The sequence below is a fragment of the Mesoplodon densirostris genome, chromosome 16, assembly GCF_025265405.1.
Source record: "Mesoplodon densirostris isolate mMesDen1 chromosome 16, mMesDen1 primary haplotype, whole genome shotgun sequence".
Lineage (NCBI taxonomy): Eukaryota > Metazoa > Chordata > Mammalia > Artiodactyla > Ziphiidae > Mesoplodon > Mesoplodon densirostris.
The window spans coordinates 83,365,166-83,384,634 of record NC_082676.1 but is presented as its reverse complement, the minus strand read 5'-3'; the positions used below and the strand labels follow the sequence as shown (position 1 = coordinate 83,384,634).

At 53.0% G+C, this 19,469-nt stretch overlaps 1 protein-coding gene across 1 annotated transcript in view; it reads left to right on the top strand.

Annotated features, from left to right (window-relative positions):
• Window positions 1-19,469, top strand: part of SYNDIG1 (synapse differentiation inducing 1) — a 50,398-nt gene that overhangs the window by 19,354 nt on the left and 11,575 nt on the right. The window contains exon 2 of the mRNA XM_060079382.1: window positions 4,683-4,820. Within this exon, the coding sequence (XP_059935365.1) occupies window positions 4,683-4,820 (138 nt within the window). The remainder of the gene's footprint in view (window positions 1-4,682; window positions 4,821-19,469) is intronic.

Genomic DNA, 19,469 nt, shown 5'->3' with positions numbered 1-19,469 from the left:
TTTAGGGCACAACGTATTTAGATACTAAAATATGTCCCCCAGGTTCCATGTTGTTGAGCCCCCAGACCCCTGCACATCTTTGCATCTATGACCCTGTGTGAAATACACGGAGTGGGTCCCCAGCAGAGTCTGGTTTTGATTGATCTGATTCCGGGTAAAGGAGAGGCCAGTGGGCCTGAGGTGCCAGGGAAGCCTGGGTCAGAGGATTCTGCCGAGTGCTGAGGGATCTGGTCTTCCATAGCTCACCTGCCCATGGAAGACCCCCAAGTGGACACAAGTGGACCAGCGGGGCTACCCCGACAGTGCAGGTGAGGGAGTACGGCCCAGTGCCCTCCCTGCAAGGACTTCAGGGCTCACAACCCAGACAGTGGTCAGGAGAGGCACTTCCGTCTGTGGCTGTGGAAGCTCCAGGTGTCAGCAGCACTCGCCCACACTCCTCGCTCCTCTGACGTGGACGGGATGTTGCACCCCCAGAACATCTGGAGGGTCTGTGACCAACACGAGGAGGATGGGGGACTGTGTCCATCTGCCTTTGTCCTCGGTTCTGTTCATCAGCTGCCCTGGGTGAGACAGCCTTGGACCTGACCGAGTCACCGTCCTCCCACTGTGGCCCCACCTGAAGGGACGGTTAGGACCCTAGGGCCCACAGGAAGGAGAGGAGCCCTGGGCAGCGGGGCTGACTGCCCATGTGGAATGGGGGCCCGGTTCCTCCCATGCGCTCTGGGCAAACCCTGGAGCCTGGCTGCTTCTCAGGTGCTATTCTTGTCGGCTAAGGGCACTTGGAAATTCTGCATGCATTCAGCACGTGTGCTGTTGGTACCTGCTATGTGCAGTCTGTGTGCTGTCCCGTGTGATGGACACTGGCCACCTGTGCCACCTGAGCCTCTGGCAGGTGGTAGGGTGGCTTAGGAACTACGTCGGGTGTCTGTGATTTGGGTAATTTAAGTAGCTCCGTGGGGCGGTGGTGCCTTGCTGGTCAACACAGACGTGGGCTCCATGGGCTGAGACCTCTGATCTTGACCCTCAGTGACCTGGTGGGTCTGACCTGCATCTCAGGGAGCTTGGGTGCTGTGCTGAGTTCCGATCCTGCTCTGCCAGCGGCTCCTTGGGCCCCTGATGCAATGTTTCCAAGCAGGGCCTCAGGGAAGCCCTGGGGGATCCCACTCCACGGGAGGACGAAGGGCGGGGGGACCCCCCACCTGTCAGCACGTCTGCGTCTTGGTGAGTTTCATTGCCCAATAACCTTGCTTATTGTAGAAAAACTATACCCCAGAAATGCAAAAAAAAAAAAAAAAAAAAAAAAAAAACACTGGTATGCCCGCCATCCAGAAGCATCTTAATTTCTGACTTTCTGGGGGAAATATGACTTCTTCCACTTTCTACCCTGGTTTTTCCCTCAGTTATTGCAAGCATCTCTCCAGGGCAATGAATAAACATTTACGTCATCATTTTCCACGACCACGTAGAGTCCTCTGTGATTTTGCATTTTTGAAGTGGTGTTGTCGGGAACACCGTTCAGGCTCCACAGGGAATCCCGATCCCGAGTCCATCCTGGTCTCCACCCGCCGCCCCCACCCAGGCCATGCAGAGATGCTCCCCAGAATGAGCCAGCAGAGAAGGCCAGGGGATGAGGAGGGAGTGGGGCTCCAGGGAGCCGGGCAGTGGCGAGGGGACAGTGAGGCCTTGAGAGAGTCGAGGGACAAGGCCGAGCCCCTGCATGCCTTCACCCTCGTGGCCGTGCTCACAGGGCTGATGTGCGTCCTGCCTGGTGCTATGATTGTCGTATTCAATCTTCCCGAGGAAGAAACCCCAGGGGACAGAGAGCCGGCTCCCTGCGTGGAGGTCATGGACAAGGCGGACTGTGTGGGCAGTGGTGGGCTGGGGGAGGAGGACAGCAGCCCCTGTACTGCTCCGCCCCCTCGTAGCGTCTGTTCCTTCAACCACGTGAACTGTGAACGTCTCTGGAAGCGTCCACCCTGCCTTGCAGATATTCTAAGCCAATGCCCCACAAAGAGGGTTTTCAGAAACAGCTGCTGTGCGTGGTGTGTTTTCTCTACTTGGTTTGGTGGTGTCTCTGTCGCCACCCGCCCCCAGGGTCCTCCTCTCCTCTCCTCTATCTGGTGGTGTGATGCCCACGGCCGCTTGTACCCACAGCACTGCCGTGGATGGGAGGGAGGTGGTACAGAGAGCTGGGCTGTTTTTGTCTGCCCTGTCATTTGTCTGAATTTTTAAAAACCTATTGTAATGAAAATTGACTAGTTATTTTGGTGCCATGTAGCCACAGCTTTGCAGTTTACAGATGTGGTTCCCTTATGCTCTAAAGAAAAATCTGTGAAGATCGTGGGGGGGAACCTTTGCTTCACAGGCATGGTGGTGTCATTTGAAGCTATTTCCAAAGATGGGGGTCCACGCCCAGGCAGCCCTGTGTGGTTTGTGGCCTCAGCTCACACCACACTGCTCTCTGACTGGGGAACTTTCCACTGACCACTCTGGCCACTGGCCACCAACAGACCAGTCGAGAAGTGGTTATCAAAATCCCAGGGCCAAGGGGTACAGAGAGGACACCCCAGCTTTAGGCAAGAAGCAACTAAGGGCAGTGGGGTTGATTGGTGGCCAGACGCTGGTGTCCAGACAGCTGACAGCACAGAAGTCTGGAGTAAGTGGCCACTGGCCAGACGGTTCTGTAGTTTGGGGACACTGTAACCGCCCAGATCCCAGCAGTGTCCTTTGTAAAATAGAAATAACAAGAGAAATAGCCACAGCAGCTATTTCCAGATTTGGAGTAAGAATCCAGCCAGTCCTGGTATTTAAACCCTTAGTAAACTAAAACAAAACCAAAAAACTCCACAGAAGCCAAAAGCCTGAGCAAGTACCCACAGACAGCTGTCGCTTGGGTGCATCCAGACCCGTCGAATGACGCGCATCCTCTGGAGGGTCTGTCCTTCGGCCACGTCCTCCGTGTCTCTCGGGGGCCTCGGATCCTGCCCTGCCACTGTCGCTTCAGGGTCCCCTCCCCAGACCCCGTGCAGAGGGCCATCAAGGGCAGCTCGGCTGTTGAGCCCAGCCCTGAGGCTCCGAGTGCTGTGCTCCCAGAGTGGACACCGTGGGCCTCCTGGGCAGCTCGTCCTGGTGACCCTGCCTGGCCTCCTTCACCTGGATTGAAGGCTCTGGCCTCCCTGCGGGCCGGCAGATGTGCGTCTGCCCCTCAGCCCTCAGTCCCCAGGTCCCACCGAGCGAGATGCCTCCCTGAAGGCTGCTCGTTCCCTCTGTGCAGCAGTGAGGATGGGCCTTTCCCTTTATTGTTTGAGAGGTGATGCTGCAGAGGAAAGACAGGGATTCCGCAGACGTGGCCCAGCGGAGGGGGGGCTGCGGGGCCCTGGAAAGACGACCCCAGGGACGGCAACCCCCCAGGGCAGGAGCCTGGCACCCCTGGGGTGCATGCGTGTGTGTCCGTGTGTGTGTCTGTGTGTGTGTGTGTGTCTGTGTGTGTGTCTGTGTGTGTTTGTGTCTGTGTGTGTTTGTGTGTGTCTCTGTGTATGTCTGTGTCTCTGTGTGTACATGTGTGTCTGTGTGTGTATCTGTGTGTGTTTGTGTCTCTGTGTGTACGTGTGTGTATCTGTGTGTGTATGTGTGTGAGTCTGTGTGTCTCTGTGTGTGTTTCTGTGTGTGTATTTGTGTGTCTGTGTGTGTGTGTCCATGTGTGTATATCTGTGTGTGTCTGTGTGTATGTGTGTGAGTCTGTGGGTGTGTCTGTGTGTGTGTCCATGTGTGTATCTGTGTGTGTTTGTGTGCCCGTGTATGTATCTGTGTGTGTTTGTGTATCTGTATGTGTACGTATGTCTGTGTGTGTCTGTGTGTGTGTATCTGTGTGTGTGTCTGTCCATGTGTGTGTCTCTGTGTGTGTCTCTGTGTCCATGTCTGTGTATCTGTGTGTGTGTCTCTGTATGTTTGTGTCCGTGTGTGTATCTATGTGTGTACGTGTGTCTGTGTGTGTGTCTGTCCATGTGTGTCTCTGTGTGTCTCTGTGTCCGTGTGTGTGTGTCTGTGTCTGTGTGTGCGCGCACACATGCGGAGGGCAGCTGGGTACTGTGTGGACAGTGCGTCACCCACTCCCATCCTGGGCCCCTAGAGAACGTCGCTGTCTGCGACTGGGATGAGCCCCTCCAAATTCACCTGTTTTCTCTCAGATGAGACATGAACAGTCCAGCAGGAAGCTTCCAGCACAGGCTGAGTAGAGCCTCTGATTGGCAGTTTTACATGTGTTTGATTAACCAAAACAGGAGGGACACCCGGGCTTGAGGCCAGGCCCAGTGACGTCCTCACGCAGATCGGAGTCTAAGGCAAGAAGGAGGCTCAGGGCAGGTCCCGGCCCCGACACCTGCCCTGCCTCGGCCTGAAGCCAGCCTGCAGTCTCGGAACAGAGTGGACTCCAGCTCCGCCTGTGTGCTTCCCGCCCAGCCCCGTCCTCCGAAGGTCAAACCTTCACCCAGCTGTCCGCGCCCCATCCCAGAGATCCGCGGGTCTGTGAGGTTCAATCTCCCGTGGAACAACCCAGAGCCCATCCTTGGGGTTTTTCTCTTCCTGTGGGGGACACACACCTGCCAGGAGGGCTTGCCAGGCCTGACCCCCACTTTGGGGGATGATGGAGAGACCCCTGGTAACCTCCCCGTCTCTCCCGGCAGAGCGACTACTCCAGTGACACGGAGAGCGAGGACAACTTCCTCGTGATGCCCCCGCGGGACCACCTGGGCCTTAGCGTCTTCTCCATGCTCTGCTGCTTCTGGCCCCTGGGCATCGCTGCCTTCTACCTGTCCCACGAGGTAAGGCCTCCCCGTGGATCACGCGCACGCGGCTGGTGCACCCAGGCCATCGAGGAGAGCCCGCTCGGGGGCGGAGGGCCATCTGGGGGGACTGGGCAGGGGGTGCCCAGCCTCACCCCATCAGGCCCCGGACGCATCCTCTGACAGCGGCCACTGGGAAAGCAGCGGGCTGGGAGCCCGCCCTCCACGCCAGCGGGACTGACCCCGTGTTGGGCACGGACTTGGTACATATTGGGAACGGAGGCAAAGCGGGTTTGATTTTCTCTGTGAAAGGCTCACACGTAAAATAGAGTCCAGTCTTGCAGCGCTGGTGTGCGTATCCCAAACTAAGGTTCTGGAGGAAACGGCCTGTCTTGGTGGGTAACCGTGACCTCCGTGCTTTAAGAGGGTTGATTCCCAGCCCTTTTTCACAGCAAACGTCCTCCATGTGCCTTCACGGAGCCCAGGTTTTGAAAGATTTCCTCTAGCAAATGGGGAGCCTTCATTCAGAAATCATCTACATTCCCGTTGTTATTAATCAAAGGAAGATGTGTACTTGCCAGTTAAAGCATGAGTTTCAGCATCACCCGTCATCCCCACCAGACGGGAGACAAAGGCAGCCCCTTCCACTGGCCCCAGAGCCCACCGCATCCTCAGGGCACCGGGCTCCCTCTCCAGCGTCCAGGGCTCTCGGGCCAACTGGCCAGGTCTCACGCTTGAAGCACTGATTCCTCTGGGCTTGAGAACAGACCCCTGGCCTCTCACTGCTTCTGGCCGTTGTCTGTACTGATTCGGTTTGTTGGGTGAGTGGAGAGTCCCTTCATGCGTGTTCCTGTGTCCCCTGCCCCCCCTTTCCTGACCCCACGAGGAGCAGGGGGAGGAGAGGACCCACTGGTGGCCCCCTGAGGGCAGGCACCTCTTCACAGGGACACTGAGGGGCCCCAGAGGGCCTTCCAGAGGGACATGGCGGGGCCGCTGCTCTGAGGTCCCGTCTCGAGGATGGACGGGTACGGGGAGGGTTGATGGGGACCGTCCGACACCACTGGGGTTGGGTCAGGTGGCTGTTCCACGTCCAGCTTTGACCTGGAGGATCTGTCTGAGCTTCTCTTTTGTGACCTTGTCCCACACATGCCAGAGGCCTCTGCTCTGGGGGCACAAGCCGAGGCTGCAGAGCAAGACTCCGGGCTGTCAGGGGCCTGAGCAGCTGTGGGTGCAGCGGGGCCGGGATCTCCCAGACCCAAGCAGTGGCCGTGGTCACTGCCTACACCACGGATCGGGACGCACAGCGGGACCCAGACAAAAAAGCGCATGGGCAGATGCCCTCGATGTGCAGACGGTGTCCCCAGAAGACCCCAGGCCCAGAGCCCAGCGCCCCGTGTCAGCTGCGCCCTGAGCCTGGGTTAACGCGCTGCAAACAGGCAAGAGGGTTTCACCAGAAGGAAGCTCAGGAGGCCAGAGCCCAGAGAACCAGGGCCCAAGTGTAACGTCAGCCTCCCCCTGCATCCCAGTCTTGACACATCGAGGGGTGAAGTGGGCGGCCCACTCACAGCCTCTCAGCCTGGCCTGCTGACAAACCCCATCACCCCCAGGGGGTGCCCTCCAAGCCAGAGCTGTGCTCTGATTGCCAAGTTGTAGAATGGGACTCATATTTTTACCATGGATTCCACAGGGCAGATGCTCCCTGTTCAGAGAGATGCAAGTGGACACTGGTGTCACTTGTCACCTGCCGGCAGAGGCCAGGTGAGCCCTGGGTAAGCGGGGGCTGGGGGTGGGGGGCGCCCAGGAAAGGTTATCTACGTGCCGGGATGCAGAAGTCATCCCTGGTCTTGGCTGCTCCACGTACCCTGGGGCAGGCCTGTCTCTGGAGCAGGGCAAGTCGTGCACAGCATCCTTGTCTAAAAGATGGTAAATATAATAAAAATCCAGCCACAGTAGAGGAGACTGGCATGAGATCCTCCTTCTCAGAAAGTAACGTTACCCTTCACACCTTAAGAGCCTCCTAGACTCGGGATGTTTAATACCTTTGATGGGAAAGGATTCTGATCATCTGTTGACAGCAAATGAAACACTCCGTGGAGGCCGCTGGTCACATTCTCGGGGGTGAAGAGCCAGCATTTTGAGGCCTGTGGGGTTGCCTTTGCTGTTGGAATAAGAGAAGGGGCTCTGGGGTCCCCGGCCCTCAGTCCCTCTTTTTCTTGTGCTGCGAGCATGGACCCCTCGGTGGACACATCTCCACGGGAACTTGCGGCCGAGACCCTGGCACGTGGGTCCCTTCAGGGTCAGCATGGTTCTGGGCTGCACTGCGGGCCCAGGAGGCTGGCAGCCCCTGGCACATGGCGCTTCAGCCCAGCCTTGAGCTTGCCAGGCCTTCTGTTCGTGCCTCTTCAGCCTGACTGTAGACGCAGGAAATCGGAATTGTCAGCACACACGTGGGTCCCCAGGTCAAGGGACACCTGGAAGGAGACGTGGGATCTTTTCTCCAACAGATTTTATGATTCGAAAAAGGCCTCAAGTAGCAGTAACAGTGGTGGTAGAAGTGTCAGAGAGGTGGGCGGCACCTACCCCCTGGGCCCTGGCCTGCGTTGAACCCCGCACACCTGCCTTCTTGGGTGGTCCTGGCCAACAGTGTCGACACCCCCAGCTCAGTTAGAAAGGCGTGTTGTCTGGCCCAACAACCCGCTACATCACAGCCACTGTGGGGGGCGGGGCGTGGAAACGGCTTTTGAACAAGCCCTTCCCCTGCTCCTGATGCTGCCGTAGTCTGAGCAGTTGCACACGCGTGATCTCATGGGAAGTCCGTGACAGGGCACTGCCATCACGTCACTTTGTGGCCATGGGATCAGAGGTCAGTGAAGGTGATGGCGTCCTAAGGCCAGACCTGCTGGCGGTGGGCCTGGCCCCCGGCCTCAGTGTGGAGGCCTGAGGGCAGCGTTTGTCCACAGCTTCATTTTACTCCACTGCTAATCATTTGATCCAGCTCCCAATGCAGGCAAGTTTTATACACTTTTGATAGAGGAAGGTGTTGTGTGTAGTTTTGGTGGGTCCACCCCGAAAACAATGCTCTGAATGATGTGGACGATAGAAAGGAACCCAAATTTGCTGCGCGATGGCTGTGAGCTAGTTGATGTGCCCGCTTTATCTTATTTAATCTTGGCAATGAGTCTGAAAGGTGGGAATTTATTATCCCCATTTTATGGACGAAAAGACTGAAGTTTCAAGGGATTAAATAACACAGAAATCAGAGAGAGAGCAAGTATGGATACATGATGCAAATATCAATGCTTCTAACACTTCAAATCCAATTTCCTGCAATATAACTTTGACTTTTACCTGCAAACAAAAATAGAAGCACAGTTCTCGCTTCTAAGTTTTCTGTCCCCACCTGCTTGGAGGGTGAGGAAGAGAAGCCTTCTAGACGACATTGGGCGCCTACCTGGGCACCTTCACCAGCGGGGCAGGTGTGAGCTTGAGACTGGAGCTGGAAGACCTTCCCCGACTCCCCAGCCCACCTCCGCTGCCCCGAGGCCCTGGGTCTGGAGCTTGCGCTGGCAGGAGGCCTGAGGGCTCTGTGCACTGCGTCGGCCTCAGGCATCTTCTACATTTGAGCATCTTTTATGTCTTGATTTCATTTCCTAAAATGTTTCTTTCCTTTCTTAACTGCACTATTATAACTATAATTAAATGAGAAAAGGGAATTAAGGGTCAGATTATGAATTTTATGAATAACACCAGCGTTTCAAAGTATTCTTTAATATTTCCTAAAGAATCTGTAGCTGTCTTCTGCAGAAGGGTCACTAGTGGTATCATCAGAAGCAGAAATCTATATTTCTTCTACAGAGACTGTGTTCCTCTTACAACAGGAATGTTTTTTAATTAGAAAGTTGAAGGCTGGGTTGAGGAACTTAAATTTTCTGTCACTTGAATTCCCGGTCCTTCCAGCGCCGACAGGAACTCGCCCTGGCTCTTTGCGTGAGTGGCCTAGTGCAATGGGACAAACAGAACAAAGCCCATGGGAACCTTATTCAGACTCAGAAGTGGCATCGCCGTGTGAATAAAGGGTGGAAAGCCCCGGGCCTGGCCCTTCGAGGGGCTCGCCGAGTCCCGGCTTCATGTATGTCTGATGCAGAGACCTGCACACCCGTGTTCTGTTCAGTCATTTCGTAAAGATGAACCATGTGGCTTATAAACGTGGCATCTCTTGAGGGTGTCCAGGCCCAGCTGGGAGGAGTCACCATGACTCAAGATCAAGTCAAGCTGCTAAATGCTCTGGGCACGCGCCCTACGCAGGGCTGTGTGCAGCCAGCACGAACCCCTCCTCCGCTGGGCGCCCTGGAGACAGTGCCGAGCTCCCTCTTCTGAGCTGCCCACCAAGGAGGGGCTGCCACCAGTCGTAGGCTGAGGGCTCCCCCCAGGAGGAAGCAACAGAGACAGAGGTGACCTGAGGGGCCAGGGAAGACAGGGCAGGGCCGGAGAGTCTTGAACGCAAACTGGAGTCGGTCTATTAACTGAGCGTTTTAAGCCAGAGAATAAGGGTGGGAAATACAACAGCATGAAGGGTGGTCAGAGGACACTGCACGGAAGCAGCATGCTCTGGAACAGAGTCAGCTCAGAGCAGAAGATCCTTTCACGAGGAAGCAAGCAGACACGTGTGTCTGGCACTGCGGGCCTCTGTGGATTTCTGCTGCGCAGCCTCCGGGTCGCATGAGACAGAGGCAGCGAGACGGGCCGGTCACCTCCCTCCGCCCTCCCATCCGCCAGGAGCTTAGTTACAACAAAGCCTTGAGTGGCAGATGCCTCAGATGTTTTTAGGAGCTGTCACCTGTCCACCTCTAACCATTCATCTCACCAGAGAGACCGGCATTTCCACGTTCTCCTGGCTAAACCTTGTCACAGACAAAGACAGATTTTTGAAATGCTCATTTTTTTCCCAAGTTGTGTGCTTAGAACAGGTGCATTACACAAAACTGGACCCCGTGTCCTCCACACACTGAGTGGTGTGGTTTATAATCATCCATAGGTCTGGAGGAAATGTTTGATGTATGTCACCATGTACCTCTTTTGTCCTCAAGTTCATGATTCTCGGATGCCCCCTGATTTATAGTAAGTTGCGTCTGTAAGCACTATAGCCGATTCAGAATTAGCACAAGACCCAACTTCATACGTGAGAGTCACGGGTCCTCTAACAGGTGGAGTTATCATCTGGTTGAGCAGGGTAACTAAGTACTAAAGCCACGAACTCTGCTGGAGTCACAGAGGAGGACCTGGCAAAGCCCGTTCCAGCCCCAGGAGGTGTGGAGAAGCAGGAGCCATGGGACCACCTGGGAAGAAAGATGCTACCAAGGGGGCAAGGGGGTGGGAAGGATTTGGACCAGGCCCACCTCTCCCCCCAGGGTTATGGTGAGGGAGCGGCTGGGCTGCAGGAGCCCCACCAGGCGCGGGAATGGCACTGACTTTGCAGAAATGGAGTATAAACATGACTAGAAGGATGGCCCAATATATCAGATGGATATATTTTCACCTGTATCCGGAAAACATGCAACGCAGCTTAATGGTCATGGAGCGATGCCCCTCCCCCTCCCCTCATCCTTCTCCCTCCTCCCCTCATCCTTCTCCCTCCTCCCCTCCTCTCTCCCTCCTCCCCTCATCCTTCTCCCTCCTCCCCCTCCTCTCTCCCTCCCTCCCTTCCTTCCTCCTCCCTCACTCCCTCCTCCCCCTCCTCTCTCCCTCCTCCCCTCATCCTTCTCCCTCCTCCCCCTCCTCTCTCCCTCCTCCCCTCATCCTTCTCCCTCCTCCCCCTCCTCTCTCCCTCCCTCCCTTCCTTCCTCCTCTCTCACTCCCTCCTGCCCCATCTCTATCTCCCTCTCCATATGTGTATTTGATACGCTGATTGTAGCTTCTGAGAGCTGTTTTGCAACTTCTGGATCTAAACAATTCTGTATAAATATTAATGATCCGGTGCAGCCAAGACAAATCAGATTTCTGATCTATTTTCCTTCCTCCAGAATGCATGCTGGAGTTGAGTCACTGATCTCAGCTTGTTTTGGTGGATAGATGAACAAATGCATCATATCTGTTCTGTTCCCTGGAGTGTATTAGATGGATTTTTTGTAGTTATAGTTTATTCATTGTGTCAGTAATTAGTATCTTGATTTTGTGATTATTTGTCTGGAGGAGAGAAACCCGTGCGTTGATTGTCCAAGGGCAGAGCCCACACAGTGCCTGGGAATCCAGAGTTAAAATCCCAGCGTGTGTTACATTCTTCCCTCTGGCCTCATGCTCACCTCAAATTACATTTGCAAATGCGTGATCTTTTTGCTTTTAGTTGATGTATCTAAAGCTGTAAGGACATAGCCCCTAAAAGCATGGTTGGTCTTTTCTTTCACATCTCTTCTGAGATTGAGGCGCTGCACAGGTCCTATGACATCCCAAGGACCAAACAAAAGGTGCAGTCCCAGGAGCTCCTGCTTCTGTGCAGTGGCCCGTGGCTTCTGTGGCCGTGCCTCTGAAGGCTGAGTCCAGCCTTCCCAGAGCCTAGACACACTTAGCTGAACATGCCCTGGTCCATGACAGACACCAGTCTCACCACAGGCGTCCCTGGATGCAGCCACGGGGAAGGCCAGGCCACTGATCCATCTCACTGTCTGCAGCACGAAGCATCACCTCACAGGCAGGACAGCACCTCCTGTGTCTGGACTCACAAGTATAGTGATGCCAAAAGAACACAGAAATTCGGGAACAGTTGTGATGAGTCACTGATTGATGAGCACATCATAGATTCTCGTGGGAATTAGGGCCATTTGGGGTACATCTCAGATATTTTGATGTTGACAATAATGAAATTTAAGTCTTTCTCACTGAGAGAGACCCCTCACTGGACTACCTCACCCATGGGCCCAGCTAGCTGTACATGGGAGTCAAAAGTACTGATGACATTACACCTGCACCTTGGCTGTAAAAACTGGTGCAGCGAGAGGACGGGACCCTGGCTCAAGACTCCGGTGGGCTGCTCTCAGCAGGGCCCCTCTTTTCTTGCTTCCTTGATGAGCTTTGGCATTTTCTGGCACTTGAGGGTTGCATGAACCCCAGACATAGAGCCTAGAAGATGCTGAATTTAGAGCTGGAAAATTACCTTGAGCACAGCATGTACTGTGACCTGCAGAGCATGTGTGTAAAGCTCCTCATCCTTACTTTTCCTTCTCTCCTTTTAGACAGGGGATTCTTCATTTCTAACCTTTGATTTTATTTAAATGATTGACACATATAAGTAGGAAGGAGTCCTTGAAACACAACTGCAGCACGTGTTTACTTTGATCTGAGCTTTGCGTTGTGGTGATGTCCACACACACACGAGGGCAGCGTCGAAGAAGCGCCACGTGCTCAGCGTGAGCTGGTTGGGGACAGCTGTGGAGCCGGCTGCCTCCAAAGTAATTCAAAGATAAATGATGAAGCAGCGAGTTCTTAGATGCCATGACACAGATTGCTTAGGGGATGCAGGAAACAGCAAGACGTGTAGGTGGAAAGTATCCTTTAGAACTGGCCCTGCGCCGGGAGACAGCAACAAGCAGGTGGTGACTTTGGCCCTGGACCCTTCCCATCCCCCATCCCCCATCCCCCATCCCGGCCCATCCATGGTTCTCCAGGAAGTGCCACAGTTTGGGTCCACTTTGGCCCCTCTCAGTCCCACGTGGACAGCATCACCCCTCGAGGCCCCAGCACTGCCTGCTTCATCCAAACTGAGTGGAGGTTTCAAAGCCAGCCTGAACCCCAGAGCTTCCCCATTACCCCCATTCTGCCATCACCCCAGCCTCCGGCCACTCCTGCCTCCCTCCAAGACCACCCCCCCCATCCCAGGCCCGCACTGCCCACCACCACCAGACTGGGTCTCAGGGGGTCCCTTCTTGGTCACCGAGAGCCACAAGGGCTTCCAAGGTGTCCGGGATGGTTTACAGGCACAGAAAGTACCAAGAACAGACTGGCAGTGCTTTGTGGTTCTCCCGGGAATCTAAACACAGTGGAGACATGGTAAGTCCCTCTTGAGACCCTGCCCCTAGAGCTCAATTCTAAAATGATTCTCTGCATTCCTGAGATGATTTTGCATCATTTTGCCTGGTCCTCAGAGGTGTATAAAGTGCCTTGCGTTCCTCCGGAAATAACATGCAGGGTTTGAAAACCAAAATGGAGCTTGTAAGTGAACAAATCTTCATCCAGAGCCATCTGCGTCCACGTAAGGATTCCTGGGCCTTGCCCATCAGGGGCGCTGGGAGTGCATTTGTGCCTGTCCCATCGCACAGGGGGCAAGTGCTGACCAGACCTGGGAGCCTGAGTCCACAGCAGGGAGCCTGAGTCACGCTCTGCCCACAGAGGGTACAACTGATCACTCTGGCTCTCAGGCTGATTTTCAGGTAATTGGAGGGGTGTCTTGCAAGGCCCAATCAAAGTGAGGTTTGATTTATTATGCATGAATGTTGGATGGGGGGTGGGGCACAGAGTTCGGCTGACGCTCTGGAGTCTGAAGGCAGCCGGAGCCCCGAGGGTTGCAGGTCCCCTCAGTACATGTGGCCACGCTCCCCGAAGCTGTCCTGTGGCATCCCCGGAGGCCAGAGTCCGGGGTGCAGGGAAGCACCCTCTGCAGCTTTGCCTCCCGGAAGTGTGTCTGTCCTGCGGCTGCAGCTGCAGCAAGGGCAGGAGCTGGCGGCTCAGCTCCGTGGTCAAAGGGCTGCTTCTGTCCTGGGCCAGCTCTCAGGCACGGTTCCTGGAGGAATGTCTGGAATCTGCTCCCGGGCCTGGACCTGCAGGTACTCAGGGTGTGCTGGGCACCTCCATCCTTGGCCTAAGAGCCTGTCATGAGAAAGGCCAATTCTTTCTGAAAATTCTTTGGTGCTCCTTGTCACCACCTGGGACCAGGGAGGCCCTGAGTAACTGGGTTCATTTCCCCAGAGGGTGGCCCTTCCCCAGCAGACAGGAGCCATCTGACTCCAGCTAAGGACTTGGGGGTGCGGGGGTGCTGTCTTTACTCAGGAGAGAGGACTTAGCCCTTTGGCACCAGGACAGAATCAGATGTGCCCCCAAACACCCTGCCATCTCATCGGGAAGACTGTGACTCTCTGCCGGGGCCCACCTGCTGCCCTGGTCTCCCCGCAGGCGTGGGAGGAGATGGGACGCCCCGGGCCCGACACAGGCTCCCGGCGAGTTGTAAAACCAAAGAACGGCCCAGCCTGAGCAGCAGGACATAAAAGTGCTCTTGACGCAGCCTTCACTAACCTGCAAGATGATTTACTTTATTTCCCAGTAACTTAACAGAATTCAAAAGCCAGGGGAAAGGCTTAAAGCAGAATCCGCTTTAGCTATGTTTCTAAATATATCTAAACTCAGAGCTCTTCCGCCTCAGCTCCCAGCATAGGATTATAATAATCGTTTGTCATGGTCAGAAAGCTTGGCTGAAGGGTTTCAGCTCATGGGGGTCTGTGGATGGGGTGCGTTGGCCATGGGGGCGCTGCAGTCCGGCTGCATCTCCAGGATGTGATGTTCATGGTGCGTGGCTTGAACAGGAGTTTAGTAAACACACTCTGTCTGCTTGGTTGGCATAAAGACAGAGACAGGGGAGCAGGTCCAGGAACCAGAGGCCTGGCCAAGAGAGCTCTTCCCCAAACCGCCCACTCTTCTTGGCTGAAAAGGGGCGCTGTGAGAGGGGCTCATCCAAGTTCCTAGGCTGAGATTCTGTGGTGATCCGGGCAACGAGTCCACTGAGACCTCGGGAAGCAACGAGGAAATGGGATGAGGAAGGGCTCCTGGCCTTCGGGAAACAGTCAACCCTCCTTGGTCCTTCCTGGAGATGGTCAGGGAATAAATAAGACAGACCCACGGTCAAAGTCCTAACTGACAAGCTGCTGTCAAGGAGGAGTCCTGCTTCACCCATTTAAATGCTCAGAATAGAGTTCTTTATTACACTGAGATTAATGTAACCCAACAGGCATGTCGGGGAAAGCAATGAACAGAAGGTAACAATACCTTACAGCCTGGATCCTGTAAGGATCCTGTAAGGATCCTCAGATGTTGCAGCAGTATTGCTCCCAAGGACTTCTGTCGTCTAGAAGTTAGTGGTTTATTGTCAAAGGAGTTCTTTCAGTGGCCTCCTTTCATAAACGAAAGCATATAGTCGAAATCAGCCAATGAGCTGTACGCATTTATCAAATCCTTAACGACGTTAGTATCTTAAGTAGGTGAGGCAACTTCCTCGCCGATGTTTTAACACCTGTTTAATCGGCCACACCTCAACACCCTAACTCCGAGGGACAGAGCTGGGAAGACACCTCCGTGGGGACACAGCACGAGGAACCCCGCACGTCCTGCTCGGGGACCCGCCGAGCTGGCTCCTCCCCTCCAGGGTCTCCCCTCCCGGACGGCTGTGCGGCGACACAGGACACAGTCACCCCCACACGCCGTTCCTGAGATAGGCGCCCACTTCCACCCACCTTCACCCCCGTCTCCTCCTGTCCCCAGAGTCCTGGACGTCCTTTCAGCCCAGGGAGCTCGGACACCTGGATCGTCTTGCCCTCCCTGCCCCCCTCCACTGGGGGGATTGCCTAGACCCCACGAGGGCAGGCAGGCCGTCCGGGACATCCACGGGCTTGGTGGGAAACGGGTTCATCATGATTTTCACCAACTTCTCACTGAAATTTAGCATTTCTCCTGTTTGTGAATGTGGCCACAAGCCCCAGGGGAAGACTGTTTACCTCAGGGGAACCAAAGGGCTGATCCTGGGGGAGCCAGAGGGGTGGTCCTGGAGTGGGGCTGGAAAGGTGGTCCTGCAGTGTCTCTGCAGGTCAGAACGTTGGGACTCGCTGGCACCAAGGGCTCAGCCTGTCTCCTTCTCTTTCTGGGGTCATTTCTGACCCACAAATTATGCTCCTACCAGCCCGTTTCTCTGCCAACCCACAAAGCCCCAAGGAGAAAAAGACAGCATCCCAACAGCAGTTTCATTACGTTTATATTTTACTCTCATCTTTGAAGCTGGAAAAAGATGCTCTGTATTAAAATGTTCCTTCCCGCTGTGCATAATGCTAATGTCCTCCACATAATAAAGCTAAGGGAATATTTTACACATGGAAAGTAGCCGCAGTGACCTTTCTTCTTCATGAAAGGGTCTCTTCTTTCCCTCTTGGTCCTTCCCCTCCTCCTTTGCTCTTTTTTTTCCCCCTTTGCATGTCAGCTCTCAGTCCCCTATAGCCAAGTGACTGGGCCGTCTTCCAGAAACAACAGCAAAGAAAATTATCAAAGGACACGGAGGAAACAGACACACTTCTTTCCTCCAGTTATGGCCTCTGCAAAGTCCTAGATTCTTGCAGGAGGAGATTGAGACCTTGGGACGTAGCTGGGAGTGCAGGTCATACCCCAGCCCAGGGCCCTTGTCTGAAGCCCCCTGTCACTTAGAACTGCCAGAGGGCCTAGAGGGAGGCTGTGGTCTTGAGTTTATCATTTTTTCCAGGTTTATTGAGGTATAATTGGCAAACAAAACTACATATTACACTTCTAGGAGGTGATGAGAGAAATAAGACAGAGGTTGGCCTGCTTGTACCTGACCCGAAGGTGGGACCCACCAAAAGGAATTGTCTGGAAGGGGTGGGAAATACGGAAGAGCAAAGTTCAGACTAGTCTGTTGTTTCTAACTCCCCGGCCAGAAAGGCACTTTTCTCCTAGAGATTTTGCTTGTTTCTTACAATGGAGAAGAAGGTGGCAAGAATATTGAGGCTTCCAAAGAAACAGACACGCACAAAAGGGGCCCAAGACAGCTCTCCCCTTCCCTTCTCTGTCTGCTCTCCGTGTGTTCCCAGCCACAGACGATCTCATGGGAGCTGGTCTTTATGTGGCATAAATGGGCCATGCATGTGCGTGCACACACATGCACACACACACAATTTGAGGACCTTACCCATACCTTGTACTTATTTTTAATGTTTGTAAGTCAGATAGATATCGTGTTGTCACTGTATAATAGTATAGCCCTTACTGGCTACAATACTTTCATTAGCTTATCAGACTACAAATCTCCAGGGATAGAAGGATCGTCTCCTAGACAGTGACCAGAACACACCTTATCCCAAATCGCATGCAGTGTGACCCAGCCTCATTTTCTTGTCTAACTTCACAGAGGGTAGATTTTCCAGTTGAGCAACATTGAGGTAGAGAAGGAGTGAACCCGAGCCTCCTGCATTCAGACCCTGCAGGGGCCAAGGAGCACCATCAAGGTCTGCACATGAGGAAACTCAGGCCCCGTGTCTAAGCGGACTCCTTAAAAGTATACCAAGAAATAAGAGGTACAAACCCCAGCCTCCCCAGAGAAATGTCCTCAGACTTTTACGGAAGGGGTGAATCCTGCTGCCTTGGGGAGCAAACTCTCACAATCTCCCCGTACTTCCTCCTGCTTCTGCAGTGAAAGTGTTTTGCACACCACACCTGCTCCTGGTTTTCTGATAAACCTCTGCATTTTATTTTGGGTGCTGATCCAGTTATTCCTGCAAAGAAAACTGCCCTGAACCTAGTGGCATGAAATGACCTTTTCATTGTGCTCATGGTTTCTTGGGTTGGGATCCGGGAGGCACCATGGGGAAGGCCTGTCTCTGCTCCTCAATGTCGGGTCACTCGAGCCTGGAACATCTGCAGCGTCTTCACACCCATGTCTGGTAATTGATGCTGGCTGTTGGCTTGGACTTTACCCAGAGTGAGCACAGGGGCACCCAGTACCTGGCCTTCCCACGTGGTCCCTCCACATGGGCTAATTTGCGCTTCCTCACAGCATGGCGGCTGGACTCCCAAAGCAAGTGTCCCAAAAATACCAGGGCAGATCATAAGACCTTGTTATGACCCAACCTCTGAAGCCACGCAGCATCACCTCCGCCAGACCCTGCTGGCCGAGGCCTTGGTAAAGGTCTACCCAGACTCATAGGAGGGAACATAGAGGTCAAGGATCTAGAAGAATATGAGGGATGGAAAACACTGCAGCAGCCATTTCAGGGAAAATATAATCTGCCACAGCTGCATTTACAGGGATGGAAGAAAAGTAAACACATAACATGTTTATATTATTAGGTTCATTGGAAAATGAATAATGAGAGAACAACTTTCTTTCCTAAATACTATATTCAGAAAGAAAATATCAAATTAACAAAACTTCTGAGACCTAAAATGCCTTCTAATAGTTTATGATGTCATGACATGATTATAGTAAAAAGTAAAGGGCATTTCTATTCCAAAGCTATTATACTTATCAAATGCACACTGGCCCACATGACAATGATGATAAAGACATTGCCTAGTGATAAAGAAGACGTGGCACATATATACAATGGAATATGACTCAGCCATAAAAAGAAATGAAATTGAGCTATTTGTAATGAGGTGGATAGACCTAGAGTCTGTCATACAGAGTGAAGTAAGTCAGAAAGAGAAAGACAAATACCGTATGCTAACACATATATATGGAATTTAAGAAAAAAAAATGTCATGAAGAGCATAGGGGTAAGACAGGAATAAAGACACAGACCTACTAGAGAATGGACTTGAGGATATGGGGAGGGGGAAGGGTAAGCTGTGACAAAGTGAAAGAGCGGCATGGACATATATACACTACCAAACGTAAGGTAGACAGATAGTGGGAAGCAGCTGCATAGCACAGGGAGATCAGCTCGGTGCTTTGTGACCGCCTGGAGGGGTGGGATAGGGAGGGCGGGAGGGAGACGCAAAAGGGAGGGGATATGGAAACATATGTATATGTATAACTGATTAAATTTATTATAAAGCAAAAAAAAAAAAAAAAGACATTGCCTAGTGAAGACAGAAGTGCTGAGAGTCTTGCAAACCTTCAGTTAGCAAAGCAAACAGCATTGTGATGGTAAGGCTAAATGACAGCATTAAATATTCTAAGTGATTTTTAAAATAAGCTAAGTTAACATATTTCTTCAAATATCTACAGCCTTACAGTATGTGTGTGTACAGGAGAGGAACAGAAACTACCTCAACAAAAGAGACCCACCTTAAAGCATTTGTTCATCTCCAACATGCATCTCATTTGTTATCCTAAAAGCAAAGTGCTGCAGGGTGGTCTCTAGCAGGCTTTTGATGGGGGCGGGGGGAGCAACCCTACTCTGGAGGAGAGACGGAAAGACCGTGGAGTTCATCCCTCTTTGTGGAGTGCACCCCTGGCCCACTGTGCTCTCCAGTTAAAAGACTTAGAGGGTCACAGAGCTTCCCCTCCCGCATACCCTTCCACCACATGAGTATAAGCTTCCAGTATGATAACGATGGATGTGAGCCGGGGGACATGAGATGTATGCTCTGTCTGAGGCGGTACACAGGGAAGCCCCAAAGCCAAGAGGAAAGACAAAAATAAAGACATTCAAAGAGGTACCTAAAGCTACAACAAACATCAAACGTGCTCCACTTCTTGCCAGCTTAACATAAATTCTCACACTAAAGGCCTATTTACTTCAATATCTACTGCCCTATAAAGATGTCTTTATTGCAAGGCATGCTAGAAGTCAAGAAAAGTCTGAAGAGACAAAGCAATCATTAGAACCAAACTTGATTATGAGTCAGATGTTGGAATTATCAAAGAGAGGATTTAAAACAACTGTGTCCAATACGTTAAAAGCTCTAAAGGAAAAGGTAGACAAC